Raw genomic sequence first — 18,615 nt, 5'->3', positions numbered from 1 at the left:
CATATTTATACCATTAACTTTGGGTGTACACAAGTAGACACTTAAACTTTTACAAAGTTGAACAAGTAGACACATGAGTCCTATGTGACATAATACATGTAGGACACCCCATAAGATGCAAATTTCCATGTAGGATGTCACGTAGGTCGTGTGTGTCTATTTGTATACAAATTTAAGTGTACTTGTGCACTCATAGTTGAAGGATATAATTAATATGAAATGATGCCAAGTTAAAGAGCATATTTATTATATTATGCCATTTAAATAAGTTATTTATAATACTCTCTTTCTAGCTGCCAAACATATACTTAAATCTATAAAATATAGAAACTAACAAGAGCAGTTATTGAAGAATTTGTATGTTCCAAGAATGGAAATTTTATTTGAAATTGAGAAAAATTTACAGATTAATAACCCCCCATCTTCAAATAAAAATCAATAAATATATACTTCTAAACTCAAATGAATTTGATGTAAAAGAATGCCTATATTTGCCTATATGGATTGAATAAATATCCAAGGCACTTGTTATGTATTTATGCTATATTAATTAATACATATATAGATTAAGCAAATGCCTAATCACCATCATTAAGGTGAATGGATATATTAACAAAATAAAAATATGAATCAATCAATATGAGCTTTCCATTACCTATCTTCATTCTTCTGCTAGATTAATAAACCCCTGCAGTAATGCAACTTTTTTTTCTGAAAAATATTATGTTTAGCTGATGCTTACAGAGTCTGTTTGAATAGATTTGGATACATCTAGATGGTTCAATCGACACGTTCCTAGAAGAAACTCTGGGAGTTCTTCTGGTGTATTACCCTATAAAAATATGAATTAAACAATATGCAACTATTTTGAAGATGAGAAAAGAAGTAGAGTATTTTATTAAGAAGACGATGGCTTATACCTGTATCAGAAACGCCATTTCGATAACAAGATTGTTCAAGTATCCGAGAATAAGGCTGACCACACCCCGTGCCACTGTTGATGATCCAACATCAATGCCAAGCTGAAATATCAACACAAATTTCTTGGTTAGTATTTGAAATGAGAGCGTAACAGAAAAGAGCTTTTTGGTCAGTAATGATGTCCTCTTTAGTCGTGCATTTTACCTCTAGGTAATTTCTTCCTCGAAAATAATGCACTTCTAGTGCTTGACCAACCAAGCAAGCTTTCTTACCAACACTCTGCTTCACTATCCAGGATCCCTATGGATTATTAGTCAGTAAAAGGTTTAATATGGGATGCTTGTATATTCATCCAAGTGAAGAGAAATGAACTTTAGCTTATATTATGTTGGCATAATACATAAATATGTTCTTTAACTTGGCTTCAACTGACATTTATACCCTCCAATTTTGAGTGTGCATAACTAGACACTTAAACTTGTATAAAACCCAATAAATAAACACACATGTCCTATGTGGCATAATACACGTAAGATGCCACATAGGACACAAAATTGTCATGTAGGACGCCATATAGGACGAACATGTCTATCTGTTCAATTTTATACAAGTTTAAGTGTCTACTTGTTGGGCACTCAAAGTTGGAGAGCAAAAATGTCAGCTGAAGCCAAGTTAAAGGGCATATTTATGTATTATGTGTATTATGTTTAGCTAAACTCTTGCTTCATGCCCCTAATATACCAACCTTGGAGATGTATGGTATAAGCTTAAATCTTGAATTCCTAAAAGAATCATCTTCATTGACAAACCGCTCAAGTAACGGTGTTTCTTCCAAAGGAGATGTCAACATGTAATATAGAGAAAGATTGTAAGTGGTTGCTCCTGGGACCTGATCCATTTAACGGAACAGGAATATTTAAGATTAGAAAGTCTAGGTGTTTGATGATTATACATTTGTAAGCTGAAGAAATGACCTGGATGTTGATAATGAAAAAGAACTCCGGTCTACCCTGAGAAGCATATCTCTGTACATTGCAAGAAAAATTTTAGATAGGCAATCTATAGAAAAACAAGGTGGAACTTGTCGCATGAATATATTGATTGCTTTTATTGTTTACAACCTTCTTTTATCACATTTATTCACCTTATTGGCATCAGTCCCAAAAAGAATGACAAGTTACCTGCGCTATGCCTCCGGGACGACTAGCAAGGTCATCTTCACGTCTGTCAGATCTTAACCAATCAGCTGCAACCATTTGCATCAAGGTTCTCTTGGCCTTAACCTAACAGAAATGATGAACTACTACAATCAATATAGCATTTACAAGCCATGGATTCAACTTTAAGGTTTGTATTTTTGAAATTATGGGTTCATATATACTATTTCTTGAAATTTTTATGCATAAATTTGTTTCCACATCAATATTAAAGGGAAGGCTTCATCCGCCTCTTCTTGAGGGGGATTTGTTACCTAAAGTACGAAGTCCTATTCTTATGTAATGTTCATGCCACAACTATATGTAGCATATATCTAGGAATCTTGGATTGACTTATTTTAAGCACCTTTTGGCTTTTAAGCTTTTTTAATTTTATTTTTAGAGGTGATTGAGAAACACAAAAAGTGCTTAACAATTTCTTTTAGGCTGGAAAAGTAAAGCTAAAAACCAAATGTTGGGTATGACGAACGTGTTTGGATTTACTTTTTTTAAGTGATATATAATATAAAAGCTAAAAACCGTAAGTTTTAAGAGTATTATACAGTGCGTGATCTTTTACAAGTCATTACTAATAAGAGAGAGAACCTTTTCCTGGTCTGCCAAGTAACTATCAGCACGAATCAAAAATGACGATGGATCGGCAGCAGCCCAACTGCAGGGCATACCAAAACTTTGATCTTTTTGAAGAGTTGCTCCATAGCAAAATGACACACACTCTTGATCCCGAGCCATTTCTTGCAAGTCCATATAACCCTTTTTCTGAATTGCAACATTTGAAAACGTAGATAACATATCATTAACTCAGAGTAACAACAATAATAAAGCATTCTTCATTTTCAAGTCGTCACTGCCTTTTAATAGAACAACACTAACCTGTAAGATCGTGTAACTTTTTCACAATATTTGCCGTGGTCAATTTTGTGTGGTAAGATTCCTGCAAATTAAGGGATGAAAGAACTTTGCCATGAAACAATTCAATATTTAACAATTTTGATAAAGGATATAATAATGACACTACAACAAAAAAAATGTAGCGGCAATTATTTAACGACAATAGCTTAATTGCCGCTAAATATGTATTTTTAGTGGCAATTAGCATTCTTTGTAAATGTTCCTACGGCCTATAGCGACACTGAATCTAATGACAGTTAACTACTGTCGGTAAAGACTTCAAACTCTTTGTTAATGTGTATATTTAATGCTGCTAAAAGTTGTTTTTGATATAGTGTGATAAATGACTTCATACTCAACCAGTTCTAAAAAGTAATAAAAGATATTGAAAAATTTAGATACAAGAGTGTACCATACAACCCACTTCTGGATTTGCATTTGAAGCCCAAGCGCGGTGTTCGTCGTCTGATGGTTCAGGAACATCGTAAAACTCATCAGCTGCATCATCCAATCTGGTGAGATTTGAGGATACTGGATTTTTTGCTTCATTTGTCACTCTTTCATCTGTGATCATTTTATAATCGACTTCTGTTTTGATCTCTTCCTTTTCACTAACAGGCAGGTCAATATCCCTTGTCAGCACAGCTGGTGACAACTCTGAGAAGTAGTTCCCTTCCTTTGCTTTGAACATCTCTCTTAATGCTGTAACATAAAAGAAGACAACACAAGACATATCAATGAAACATGCACTATAAAATGGTCCATTTCTTTTTTGTGCACTGAAAAATACCAGCAGTTCTCTCAAGGAACCGGATGGTCATGGATACCGTAGCCCCTTTCTTCATATAAGGTTTCCATAACTTCCAATCAATAGCAATCATATGCTTAATAATAGACGGCTTATCATGTTTGGTTGGAGTTATAACATGTCCACCACCTAAACAATTTCCAAAATAATGCATCAGAAAAAAAATGTAAGGGAACTCATGCATGTCTTAATTAAGACATAGTCCTAGGAAAAGGAAAAATCAAGCAGAACAAATATGAAGGAGTAAAAAAAAATTGAAAAGTAGTGTAATTTTAAGCTAATTTGAAGTTTTGATGATTTAATAAACTTTCGGATCTAACAAACAACCTGGTCGAGGAAAGACTGCGTACATGAAAAATACAAAAGACATATGTCTAAAAGCTATCAAATCTGACATGGTTGGTGCATGATTTTTTAGAGTAGCAGGCTCTCAGTCTATAGCTTTGCTCCAAGGGTTTGTGTCCATATCTTATTAGTCTCTTCTCCAAAGATACAACTCAAGATTTGGCAAACAATGTCTTGAATTCTGAAAATTCATAAGTTTACAAAGAAAAGCCATCAGCAAGGATAAACACTGCTCGTACTCAACACGGGACCTAATGGAGTGCTGAAGAGTCTTCGTTGTATTTTGCGCTTTGTGTCTTGTATTCTTATATTGTAAATCTACTCCTAAGTTATAAAGGATAGTAGATCAGTTGTTTGTCTAAGTCTTTAGGTTGAGTCAGATTAACTAGAGTTAGTTAGTCGGATCATCTATGTTTTAGTGAAGCCTCTTTACGTCATTGTTTTGATGTTCTCTTGGGTAGAGTGTCCTAGGAGTGTCAACTAGAGTTAGTTGATGTTTGGTGCATTAGAGTTGCTGTTTGTTTATGCTCTTATCTTCGATATTTGAGTTGATGGCTAGAGTTAGCCTTGTTGGGTTCTTGAAGTGTAGATTAACTAGCGTTAGTTGGTTTAGTAGGCAATAGATTTTTGCTTAGCTTCTTTTGTAGTAGAGTTGCTACAGTAAGGGGGAAGAGATTAAGAGTTTAATTCCTAGATTGCAAGAATTTGTAATATGAAACTTTGCTCATTTGAGTGAAATGGAGTTTGGGTTGAAATCATGTGAGTACAGGTCATTGTTTTTATCTCCCTCGAGCAAGGGGATTTCCACGTAAAATCCTTGTGCTTCATTTACTTTGAGTTATTTATTTTCCGCACTATTATTATGTTGAGAGATCTGGTCCAGTGATCACTAGTGAACGCATCCATTCTAACAATTGGTATCAAAGCTCGGGCTCTCTATCTAGGTAACATCAAGAGAGCGATTTTTGTGAAAAATGGCGACTCCACTAAACTTGCAAAAAGGTCAGTCTCCTACAAGGCCACCTCTTTTAGATGTATGACTTATGGCCAAGGATAGTGAGCTATGGGATGTTATTCGTGAAAATCCTTATGTGCCAACTATATAGAAGTAAAAGATAGGCATGTTATAAGGGTCCTTCCCAAAACCCGACAACAATATAATAACTCCGACAAAAGGAAAATTGAGAAAAATCACAAAGCTAGAGAGTTGTTAATGTGTGGCATTGGGGCTAATGAATATGATCTAATTTCTTTCTGTGAATCAGCCAAGGAAATTTGGGATCGTTTAAGAACACAATATGAAGGTACTAAGCAAATAAAGAAATCTAAGTTGGATTTCCTCACTACTTAGTTTGAAAGCTTCACGATAAAAGAAGGTGAATCTATTCATGATATGCGTACTAGATTCTTCACCATTATAAATGAGCCCATGTTCCTGGAAGAACGTATCATTGCATGCAAGCAAGTCACTAAGATATTAGACATTCTTCCCAGATCTTGGATGGATGAAGTTGATATTGTTGATGAGACAAGGGATCCTGAAGTATTGACGCTGGATGCTCCATTTGAACATCTTCAAGTTCATGAGATGCATAGAAGAAAGGACGGTCTCATTCTCAAGGGTAAAGACAAAAGGTTGGATCCGATTAATGAGGCTGATCGGAAGAAAGATGCAAAAAAGGATAAATCACTTGCTCTAAAGGTGTCACAAAGTGAAATCCCCGAAGTAGATGAGAACATGGCCCATCTCACTTAAAGATTGCAAAACATTGTGAGAAAACATGGAGATCTGATGAAGAAAGTAAATCTTGACAAGGCTACAAACTCAAATGACTTGTGTCACAAGTGTCGTAAACCAGGTCACTTCATCAGAGAGCCCTATGCACAAGGGTGAGCACAAGGAATATGTCAAGTCTGGAGGAGACAAGGACAAAAGAAGGGACCAAGCCGCTGACAAGTCAAGCAGAAGAGAAATTGCTGATTATATGGTTTAGAAAGCTCTGGTCGTCTGGGAAATACCTCAAGTGATTCAAGTGATTCTGAACACCCTGATGATTCTTCCATGTTCACTATAAAAGAAGACGAAGAAATATTTGATTATATGTTTGCCTTCATGGCAAAATCAGAAGAGGATGATGATAATGAAGAGGTAACCCTATCTGACTTCAAGCAAAATGTGAATATCTTTTTTTTTTTTTTTTTTTTTTTTTTTAGATTTGCACCGAAAATGTGAATATCTTCTCCATTGGAAAATTGAGAAAGCTAGTTCTTGTACTAATTGATTCGATCAGTGAGCTAACCACTGAGAAGGATCTGTTAAACAATAGCCTAGACATCTTTCATGATGGAAAAATTACTCTGGTTACCCAAACATCTGATATAGAAAAACAAATGGTTGTTTTAGACAATGAAAATCTAGAACCGAAGGAAAAGATAAAAAAGGTGACCGCAATGATTTCTAAAGGAAAGAACGAGGCCAACAACTTGCAGCTTAAACTTTAAAATAAGTTGTGCACTGCTGAAATTGAAGTTGCATTTGGCTTTAGAAAGAAATCATGTGTTGGAGAGGGACCTGGTTCGTATAAAAGAGGAACTAAACAAATCCCTCAAATGGACCACGTCCTCTAAAATGCTTACACATTTAATTATTCAGGGTAACAACAACAAAAGAGGGCTGGGTTGTGAGAAGATAGATCCATCATACAATCCTCACAACAAATATGTTTCTATTGCTGATAATTTGCTATGTGTGCATTGTGGTCGAAATGGACATTTTAAGAAAGATTGTCTTGTTTGGAAAAAACATGAAGAAAGTTTTTCAAACTATTCCAAATAGAGGAACATGTAGAAGAAGGGCCCTAGTTGTGTCCTAAGTTGAAGAAAACCAGTCTGCCTTACTGGAAATTATCACTCCTTTATCTGCTTATTGCGAACTCTGTCTGAAATAGGTTCCCAAGGCTAAGAAGTGATTTGCTATGCAAGTGAGAGGAGTTAGCATCGGTCAGTGTTCGTTCATGAATAGTGGATGCTCAAAGCACATGATTGGAAAAACTAAAAACTTCCTCTCTCTCAAGGCACTTCAAGGTGGATGTATCTTTTTTGTCAATGGCAAGAAAGATTACATTCTTGGTGTAGGCAGGACTTGATAGTCTGTGGAACACTCCATTGAAGTTGTGTACTGTGTCAATGGGTTGAGTACAATCTTCTAAGTGTTTCAAAGATTTGTGATAAAGTAAATAGAGTGAAGTTCTTATCAGATAAATGTGTGGTTACAAACTTGATCTCTCAGATGGTGATTTTGACAGAAAAGAGATGCAAGAACATGTATATTGCTGATCTAAACACTACTCGTAGTAACAACCTCACTTGCCTTAGAGCTCAAGGTGAGAATACTGACCTATGACACATGAGACTTGGACATGTGAGTGCTTCTCTACTAAACAAACTTGTGTCAAGGGACCTGGTTCATAGTCTACCAATGATGAAATTTGCAGATGAAAAAGTTTGTAATACTCATGTTAAGGGGAAGCAAACCAGCTCATCATTCAAATAGAAGAAGCAAGTGAGCATCATAAAAACTCTTGAGCTTCTCCATATGTATCTGTATGTTCTAGTGAAGACTTAGATCAAAGAAGGAAGGAAGTATATCTTGTGATCGTGCATGACTTCTCAAGGTTCACTTGGACTATGTTTCTATGTGACCAACATGTGTTTGATCAGGTTAATCCTCAACGGAACTCCTTATGAACTGCTCAACAATAGAAAGCCTCAACTGAGTTAACTAAAGGCTTTTGGTCGTAATATATTTTGTTCTAAACATTGGGAAGGACAATATTGGTAAGGTTGATCCTAATAATGATGAAAGAGTACTTGTGGGATATTCTTCCTCCAACAAGGCTTATCGGTGTATATAAAAAAAATGTGCATTGTAGAAAGTGTTCATGTGATTTTTGATGAGTCTAGAAGAATTGAGAAGTTGAACAAAGAGAATTCTGAGATTAAAAATCTCCTTCAGATTCAGAGAGACACTCTAAACGGTGAACTTGCTAAAGAACATCCTCCTTAGGAATCCAGAAATCCCAAAGAAGCTGATACAAATGATGAACCTAGTGAGGGACCTAGTCTGGTAGACAATTTTGAATAAAGATGATGCAGTTCAAACTAATAATGCTGATTTTGAAGGTGAGAATGAAGAAGCTGATCAAGCTCAATTTGAAAAAAGCAAAGCATGACACTTGGTTCCCCGACTAGCTGACAGGTTGTCCAAGTTCCTTTTCGACAATGGTTTCAAAAGATGTAAATTGAAAAAACCCTCCTTTTGAAATCAAAAGGAAAGAAATTTCTGATCATTCAAATATATATCGATGATATCATATTTGGAGCAACCGCCGTGTGAAGAGTTTGTTGCACTCATGAGTAGTGATTTTTGAAATGAGCATGATAGGAGAATTAAATTTCTTCTTGGAGCTTCAAATCAAGCAAACTTCTAAAAGTACCTACGTATGTCAAGAAATGTACAAGAAGTTGCTGAAGAAGTTTCACATTTTGGATGCTAAGAAAATTGATAATCCCATAGGGACCAACTCGAAGCTGGATGCTGATGGATCTGGTCCAGATGTAAATGATACAACGTATAGAGGAATCATTGGATCCTTGCTATTTTTCACTGATAGCATACCTGATATTGTTTTCACTGTTGGAATTAATGCAAGATTCCAAGCTTGTTCGAAGGAATCACATTTGAAGGCTGCTAAGAGAATCATGAGACATTTGAAGAAGACAGGGACCTGGTTCTGTTCTGTCCATGAGGAGATTTTTTTGATGTGGACGAATATGTTGATGCAGATTATGTAAGGTATCAAGTTGATAGAAAGAGTACATGAAGAATGGCTCATTTTCTAGGCTCATCTTTCATTTCATGGGGAACTAAAAGGCAAGATTCAGTTGCTCTTTCATAAACTGAGGTAGAGTATGTAGCAGATGCAACTTGGTGTGCTCAACTCCTCTGGATCAAACAACAACTTGAAGTTTTTAGATTGTCTAGTCAGACTATCCTTCTCTTGTGTGATAACACAAGTGCTCTCAATATGTCTAAGAACCCACTCCATCATAAAAGGACTAAGAATATTGATGTGAGGCATCACTTTCTGAGGGATAATGTTGACAAAGGAAATATCATCATGCAATTCTAAAAGACCAAAGATCAAATTGCTTATATCTTCACAAAAAAACTTGACTAGGGACCTGGTCGAGATAAACAAATTGAAGTTGGGGATGCTGAAACTTGACTGAATGGATCTTGCTTGAAGCAATTAACCCTCTCATGACTATGTAAAGGGAGTAGGTATCCTTGTTTTTCAGTTATATATGTTTTAGCAAATTCAGTCTTATACTTTTTTTGTAGGTATATGCACATGGTAGAATTGTTGAAGGAAAAGAAAGGTCAAGATAGATCTAAGCAATTACATTTAAATTATAGAGCGGGACCCGGTCCATTCTCGAAGGTTAGAACTCTTAACATTGCATCTTGAATTATGCATGAGAACCATTGCAATTACCACGTGTTTGCCATCCAAGTATCTGACGGTTGTCCCATCATTTGAATACCAAATGACACTTCATTTTAGGAGACATGATACACCTTTTCACTCCCTTTTGTACTTACTGCTTCTTTCAATCTCCCCAAAAAATTCAAATCCCCTTAAAAATAAGAAATTTTCAAAACCCTTTTTTGTCCTCTTTTCAAGAATTTTTTGATGAAGAAATTCTTGAGTCAGAAGAGGGACCAGGTTCAACAAGCAAAAAAAAAAAGGTGGAAAAGATGATGTCCAAAAAATAAAGGGTTGATATTCTGAGAACTCAAAATATTCTCAATAGGAGGGTGTCTGACCTTGAATGAAAAACAAAATCAAGCATGAGGAGTCTGATTGATGTTGTAGAGATTCAAAGTAGGACCCATTTGTTTGAAGGTCACTTACATGTGTTGCATGAGTCAGAAATGAGGGACTTCTATTACAGCATGGTTGTTGTAGATGATGGGAGTTTAAATACTCAGGTAGGCAACTATCTCTTCGATTTGAATGAGGAAATTTCAAGAGATATTCTGAATATGCCCCAGGGAAGAGATCAAGTTGGCTGTTGGAGGTTCTAGTTCAATAGTTTGTTATGGAAGTCAACTAACTCTCAAATCTCAGTGGTGCAGGTATTCCTAAGAAGTATCTTAAAGGGGAATATTCATTGTTCTTTGAGTTTGTCATTAAGGTGTTTTTGCTTAGGTTTCTTTTTAAAACAAAAAAAATGGTTCTTTGGCTGCTGATCTGTTAATCTTGAGCCCTTGAGTAAGTTTGAGTTTATCAATCTTTCTGCCATAATGTTAGAACACATGCACATGATCATATCTGTTAAGGATGGTACATATAACATGAGATATGGGTACCTTCTGACTTGGCATGTGAATGTGTGGAAGGGAAGACGAGAGAAAAAGAGTAATATGTCTAAGCCATTGGTGGAACCTGAGAAACTCAAGCTTGTGTTGGAAGCTATGACAGTTGCTCTTGCTAACAAGGATACTGAAAAAGTTTTCCTGAAGGCTCAACTTCTGAAAGCACAATTAGAGGGACCAGATTGAAAAGAACTGGCAACCCCATGAAGGTTCAACATGAAGCCCTGGAAACAAAAAATGTTGAACTTCAAGAGAGGCTTCTGCAAAACCATGCTCAAGAAAATTCTCTACTAACCTTACTCTTTCAATCCCTTGCTCCTAAGACCCCCCTCTCTTCCTAAATTCTTGTGTCAGTCCCTGTTCTTCCTCTTCTATTGTAACTTTGTGGGTATTGTCCTAGTTCTCATTCGTAATAATATTTGCAATGTTTTGACTGCTGATCTTTTATTTCTGAATGAAAAAAAGCCTTGTTTCTACTGACTTGTCTCATTACTTTATGCATTTTTAGTCATGCTCAGTGTTGCCCAAGTGGCTATGAATTCGCTTAAACTGCATTTCTGTCAACTTGGTTTACTGCTTTCACTCTTTTTTATGATGTCAAAAGGGGGGATATTGTTAAGGTATGAGATCAATGTTAGCAACTTGAAAGAGTGACCTGGTGATAATGATAGGGGGAACTATTTAAAGGGGGGAAATTGAATAAGTTTGTCAACATCAAAAAGGTCATTTTGGAGTTGATTTGAAGTTTTGCTGATTTAACAAACCTCGGGAATGATGAAACAAAAGGACCAATGCCAGTTACTTGAAGAGTCATACTGATAGGGGGGAGAAGTTGAATAAGTTTGTCATCATCCAAAAAGGGGAAAATGTTATTTTGGAGTTGATGTTATGTTTTGATGATTTAACAAACTTCGGGATATAACAGGGGACCAGATCCAGGAAAGACTTGGTCTTTTGGTATTGGGACCGATGATAGGGGGCATGAGCGAAACCAAGGGACGAAAGTTGAAGTGGTTGGATATTAGTTTGTCATCATCAAAAAGAGGAAAATTGTTATTTTAAGTTGATTTGAAGTGTAGATGATTTAACAAACTTTCAGATCTAATAAGGGTCCTGGTCGAGGAAAGACCGCGTACATGAAAAAGACAAAAGACAACTTTCTAAAAGCTGACAAATCTGACATGGTTGGTACACGACTTTTTAGAGTAGCAGGCTCTCAGCCAATGACTTTGCTCCAAGGGTTTGTGTCCATATCATATTAGTCTCTTCTCCAAAGACACAACTCAAGATTTGGCAAACAATGTCTTGAATTCTAAAAATTCATAAGCTTACAAAGAAGAAGCCATCTTCAAGGATAAACACTGCTTAAGGGACCTGATGGAGTGCTGAAGAGTCTTTGTTGTATTTTAAGCTTTGTGTCTTGTGTTCTTATATTATAAATCTACTCCTAAGTTATAAAGGATAGTAGATCGGTTGATAGTCTAAGTCTAAAGGTTGAGTTAGATTAACTAGAGTTAGTTAGTCGAATCATCTATGTTTTAGGCAAGCCTCTTTACATCATTGTTTTGATGTTCTCTTGGGTAGAGTTGCCTAGGAGTGTCAACTAGAGTTAGTTGATGTGTGAGTGCAGCAGAGTTGCTGCTTGTTTATGCTCTTATCTTCGAGGTCTGAGTTGGTGGCTAGAGTTAGCCTTGTTGGGTTGTTGAATTCTAGATCAACTAGAGTTAGTGGGTTTAGTGGGCAATAGAGTTATTGCTTAGTTTCTTTTGTAGTAGAGTTGCTACAGTGAGTGGGAAGGGATTAAGGGTTTAATTCCTAAGTTGCAAGAGTTTGTAATCTGAAACTTTGCTCCGTTTGAGTGAAATGGAGTTTGGGTTGAAATCCTATGAGTACAGGTCGTGGTTTTCACCTCCCTTGAGCAAGGGGGTTTCCATGTAAAATCCTTGTGCTTGATTTACTTTGAGTTATTTATTTTCCTCACTATTATTCTGTTGAGGGACCTGGTCCAGTCATCACTAGTGGACGCATCCAATCTAACAAGTAGGCATCGCTACATCTTTTTCTTGTACGAAAGAATACAATACCAATTTATACTTGAGAAAATTCAGAAAGTACTAGCTAAGCTTTTAAAACTCGTTAAATATTTATTAACATGCTTTGCCGCTTTTAATATATTAGAAAAAGGAAGAACATTAGATTCATGTTTTACTTCAAATGACACTATTTGAAGAAACCTATTTGAGTATGAATCTGAAAACAAGAGATCATCAGATCTTGCCGACACACGTACTTTGTCCAATGGACAGTGTTATGGTACAATAACCCTTTTTTCCTTTAGGATTCTTGGGAATAAGTTCTAGGTATATGAAGGATAATGTTGGAACCTCATTGGCAATGACAAAGAATGAAATGAGTGCAACAATAAAAGGAAGCTAAGCTTACACATTTGAAACTGAAAATTTATCGGTGAGAAAATAATGTTTGAAGGATAGGAGTGGTTCACCTGTTTGAGCTTACTTATGTTATCAGTCCCAAACCTGTTAAGAAGGTGGCTTGCAGTAGGTCGGCAACCGACATAAAACTAGTCAATTTATGATGAATAGCCAATCCCAACTATCCTATTATTGAGGTTTAGATGGTATAGGCATGGTGACCATAGAATGGAAATGGGAACTACTACATGACATACGAATTCCATTTCAGAATCTCAAAGTTAAAAAATACATTACTTTTAATGCAAGCACGAACATATCCATTTTGTGGCGGACACTTGCTGTGAATGACAGAATGATAGAGAATAACTGCATATAGATAGAGTAAGTAACTCAGCATATGGCAATTTTTTTTAATAAGTTCATAAAACATTTGGTTTGATTACCATATGTGCCATCTTCCTCTCTTCTCCAGTAACGCCGTAGTAACAAATCTCTTCTTTTTGTTCCCCTGCAAAATGAGTGTTAATCCAAACTTACACTATGAGGTCAAATTTGTAATAGTTATGCGCCTCACCAGGGAAGCCAATGGTTGTATAGTTGAATATGTACTATATCTGTATGACCATCGAGGTGCTCAACCACACAGCCTCTGTAGAAAGAGAAGTCCCATCTGTAGAAAGAGAAGTACAAAGAGGTACATTTCAGAATTTGGACTAATTAGAACTTGTCAAATTGCAAAGACATGAACGAATTTCCTTGCAGAACATTATTCAACTCCATTTAGGTTGACTATATTAGTCATCACACAGGAAACGGTACAAGCTCATAATTATTATTGAAACAAGTATATGCCAAATAATCGAAAGAACTGTAAGAGGAGTCAAAAATATTGCTCTATTCTTGATGGACCAAGACACATGAGTGTGCGGAAAATGGCCTCAGATGTTCCTTCAATCACACCTACTGCCATTATCGCTGGAGAACCATCCCTTTGCTGAGTTACAAAACAAATGTCACACCAAGGAAATATCTACCTAAATCAAGAAACTCATACATAACATATGTAAATAGCATATACCTTCCCATTTGAACCTTTGTCCTTCGCTTCTTTGAACAGCCGCAAGCCTGTGTGAAAACACAAAGGTTAACATCTATCATTTCTGTCTTACGTAATATGAGTCTTCTTTCATATAAAGTAAAAAAGATCTAACTGGTACCATTTTGACAGCCAAATATCTTCCATGGAGAAGGAGCAATAACATCAAATGTCATCGCATCGACATGCATAAAAGAAGCAGCTGCCATATCCATGGAGCTCTTATGAGCAATATGTTTAGAAACACTCAACCTGCAAAACCATAAGTACAATTCAGAGAGCACAGATACCCTGGTCCACCTGGATAAAGCCACCAAGACCAAAAAGTGAACTAGCAATCAATTTTGAATATTTTAAAGAAGGGGAAAGGCTCAAATATGTCATCGAACTATGAGAAAACGCTCATCCATGTCATCCGTTAAAACTTTGGCTCATCTATGTCATTTCAGTTAACAAATAATGGCATGGATGATACTTTTCTCAAATGGAAATGTGAGCCAAACTTTTAACAGATGACATAGATAAACTTTTTCTCAAAGTTCGATGGCATATTTGAATCTTTTCCTTGAGTATCCAATCCAAACTAATTCTCAATGGATAAATTGCTTATTTCTTCATTAATAACCTTCAGTTGTTATACTCAATCATGTAAGGGCACTATAACATCAACTATGTCACAGTTACATATAAACAAGTTGAGAACTATGTGGAAGTGTATTTCATTATTTTAATAGAATCTCTAGTTCTTCTGTTTAATCAATCAAACACTATATTCCATAATGCTTCCTTATGCTCAACTTGGTATTAAACAAAATGGAGTTCATTTTATGAGCAGTCTAAGCAGTGCTGCCTGCCTAAATAGATATACAAGAACCTAAGATCAAATCTCTGCAAACAGAAAGTAAAATAAGAAACCACGTGGCACTTTATTATAAGCTTATACCCCTGGTTGAACACAACATGTCAAAGTAAAGTATGTGGATGACATTAATAAAGGAAAGAAAAAAATATGAAGGATGGTAAGAAAATGAAAGACTTCAGATTTCATTTTATTCTTATATGTCATAGTTGTTATATTGTCCAACGTATTGAGAGAATGAGTTGTTGTCTCATTATATGGTTTCTGAATAATCTTCACCTCATGAGTTGGCTTTGAGGTTGGGTTAGGACCAAGATCCATTTTCTTAACAAGATATCAAAGCCAGTCCAATCCATGTAATTAATGTATTTCCTAATATTAATATGTTATCCATACTTAAGATGTACAATCCGTAGTGTGCATAGGATGTTAGCATGCCTACATTTATGAACGGAATGAGTAGTCTCCTTACATAGTATTGGACAACCCTCACTTTGTAAGCTGACTTTTGAGGTTGAGTTGAACAAAGTTTATTTTCTTAACGCTCGTTGTTTAATTAGGTACAACATATATCTTTTATTTCTAGTGTATATGTTGTACAAATAGTTATTTGAATATAAAATTAAAGGTTAACCTGAAAGGTTGCCATTTTCTTCTTGAAGGGGCATTTAAGCTTCTTTCTGTGTTGAGTGCAGCATCCTTTAAACAATGTATCCAATTAGCGGCCTCTTCAGGACTGGTCGCTCCCAACTACAAAAAAGATGAATATAATGACTTGTATATCTGAATTTGAATTCACTTAGTAATGGTAACGGAGCGTACCTTGAGTTGATCATTGTGATCAGAGGTATTATACAAGGTGAAAATGAATAACACCTACAAGGAGCAGCTGAGATCATTTAATAAGAAAAAACCAGAGAAAGGCAACCCTTGATTTAGCCTTAAAAGTATGAAACAGGTAAAAACATAGTACTTTTCTATGAAAGGTCTCTCTTCCATTGTCGGTGACACGGATGCAAGAGTCTATTATTGCACTTCTTACTGGCTCCTAACATACAACGGAAATCCAATATTAATATAATTCTCATACAAATGAATAAATTAAAGATGAAACAATTCTAAAAGCCCATCTAGTACCTTGCTTCAACTGACTTACGAAGAAGTAACAAAAGGATAAAGAGAGGAGTTTACTTGTGCAAAGGCATAAATAGACCTACCTAGTGGCGGATTCAGAATTTTACTCACGGGTTCGGAAAATAAAAATATGAATGTGTGAAACTAGAGTGCAAAGTACAAAGTCCAAAGAATTACATTTAAAAAAATTAGGAAGTAGCCCAAGTTGCACAGTCCAATACTACTGGGCTATCTCTCTTCTTTGATTTAGGTGGTTCAAAATTAGTATATATATAGAAATATTGAAAATCTACCCTTTATATACAACAGTGTAATTTTTTATCGAGGGAGTTTGGGTAAACCCCTGTCATTCACATAGGTCTGCCCCTGCACCTACCAACATAGACTTTTTTTATCGATGAATATGATTGCAGTACCTCTGTTGGTGAAGTGGGAATGAATTTGAAGCTTTTGAGGCAGTTGTCTTCGAGAATGAAATACCTTTTACGCGAATATTGCAGACCAAACCTGTTCAATCTCATAAGGCAAAGCCACCCCTCCATTTTTCCTTGCAATCCCATTTCTCGTTTTTCCTCTAAAGATTAGATTAGATTTTCTACATATGAAATTCAAATATCATATACATAATTTTGAGAGGAACCATACATAGGATACGAAAGCAAGCAAAATGTGAAGGGTGACAAATGAAATGATCTGATCCTCTGATCCCACAAAATGGAATCAGAGAATCAATCCGCCGGAGTTGTTTTATGACACTTTCTTGGCAAACTGTCAATGCTTGAATTCCCTTTTTCTGTTTCTTTTCCAGTTTCTCCTCTTCTCCGCGCTTAAACAAATACTCAATTTTTTTTCTCCTCTCTCCTTTCTCTTCACATTATTTTCTCTGTTTCACTTTCAACTTCCTATATTTACTCTCTTCCCTTCTCTTCAAAATTGGATATTACAACACCCCACCAATCATTTCTCAACCAATTTTACTAATCACACAAATTACACACCTCTTAACAATTTGTTATATCTTTTTTCTCTTTTTTGGTTTAAGTTTTGTCCATCTATATTATCATGTAATCACAAACTCTTTTTTTTTTCAAAAAAAAATAATCTTTTTAGTACTAATAGTACCTGTGTGATGCCATACAAAATCAGGCTTGGCAAAAACGAGACTAGGGACCATGATCCCTGCTTTCTACCTGTGGTTACTATTAGAACACAAGCCAACGAACTCAAAATCACGACACAATGCGCGATCAATTGATAAATATAATCATAATATAAATTTATTGAACAATTTTAAAATGAAGCTTATAATAAAATAATATTAATGTAAAATTTATACGAGAGAAAATTAGTATATTTAGCAACTCCGTAGGTTATACCAGTTAATAGTAAATCAATATATACGCTTAGCTTATTACTCCATCTGTCCAACAATAGTTGTCTACTATTGACTTGGAACACACTTTAAGAAATAATAACACAATAAATAATAGGAGTAATATTACTATATTATCCTTTGACTTTATTAAATTTAATGTTTTGAAAAATGTGTTAGATGATAAAAATAGTATTTAATAGCAAGGGTAAAATAGACACAAAATGTAAATTATCTCTTAATTTTCTAAATTGGACAAATATTGTTGGACAACTATTTTTAATATACTAGACAATCATTATTGGACGGAGGAAGTAACTAAATTTGTTAATGATAACTTTTGTCAATATTTATATATTTACTTTTATCTTCTTTTTTTTTTAACAAATTAACCAAAATCCCTATTATCCTCTTGTATGCATTTATTACTATAATATTTTAAATTATTGTTCTTTATTTGGTGTTTCAAATAGTGATTTTGAAGTATTTATGTTTCGTTTTCAATATGATATATTTTATTGTAGTTTTAATTATTATTGATATTACCTACCTATAGAATTAAATATATATTATTTATTTAATATTTATTAAAATTTCAGTTAGTTGACCTTATTTGTAGTGTGATTTTTCTGATCATAATTTAAAGGCTTTCTCATCTGATCAAGATTAAGAACCTATTTGAATTGATTTATTTAAGTATTTTTAATTTCTTTTAAGTGTTTTAGATAAATTTAAAAAGTTTTATAAGCACTAAAGTTTTAGTTAAAGATAAAAATAAGTTCAAATTCACAAATTAGGATTTTTTAATTTATACCTTTTGACTTAAAAGTCAAAAATCAAAAGTAAATTTAAGGAGATTCTAAATACATTCCTAGTGATCCACTATATAAATTTGAAATACCTTATGACAAAGAGGAAAACTGTCATATTGAAACATGTTTGCTTACTTTGAAAGTTAATGAATGATCATTAAGAGAGGGCACTTAACACCTTTCAAGTATTGGTCAAAGGGTCAAAGAAGTGATTTATTTCTATTTGAAGAAGATAAAAAAACTTAGAGCCTGTTCAGCCTGTTAAAAACTGCCTATTTTTAGA

The 18,615-nt window shown here is 35.0% G+C and overlaps 1 protein-coding gene across 1 annotated transcript; it reads right to left on the bottom strand.

Moving 5' to 3' along the window:
* Window positions 1-712: 712 nt before the first annotated feature.
* Window positions 713-16,789, bottom strand: LOC125857059 (protein ENHANCED DISEASE RESISTANCE 2-like). The gene is made up of 20 exons (XM_049536728.1): window positions 16,565-16,789; window positions 15,988-16,062; window positions 15,837-15,890; window positions 15,649-15,764; window positions 14,277-14,407; window positions 14,138-14,184; window positions 13,953-14,053; window positions 13,634-13,729; window positions 13,503-13,567; window positions 13,354-13,425; window positions 3,820-3,966; window positions 3,454-3,731; window positions 3,018-3,072; window positions 2,724-2,908; window positions 2,103-2,204; window positions 1,896-1,946; window positions 1,667-1,810; window positions 1,126-1,221; window positions 921-1,022; window positions 713-832 (listed from the first exon to the last, which is right to left on the bottom strand). Exons 1-20 carry the CDS (start codon window positions 16,706-16,708, stop codon window positions 728-730), a joined length of 2,166 nt encoding a protein of 721 aa, XP_049392685.1. The 5' UTR covers window positions 16,709-16,789; the 3' UTR covers window positions 713-727.
* Window positions 16,790-18,615: the final 1,826 nt, after the last annotated feature.

The sequence above is a fragment of the Solanum stenotomum genome, chromosome 2, assembly GCF_019186545.1.
Source record: "Solanum stenotomum isolate F172 chromosome 2, ASM1918654v1, whole genome shotgun sequence".
NCBI lineage: Eukaryota > Viridiplantae > Streptophyta > Magnoliopsida > Solanales > Solanaceae > Solanum > Solanum stenotomum.
The sequence above is the reverse complement of the archived record's forward strand: the minus strand, read 5'-3'. Positions and strand labels throughout refer to the sequence as shown.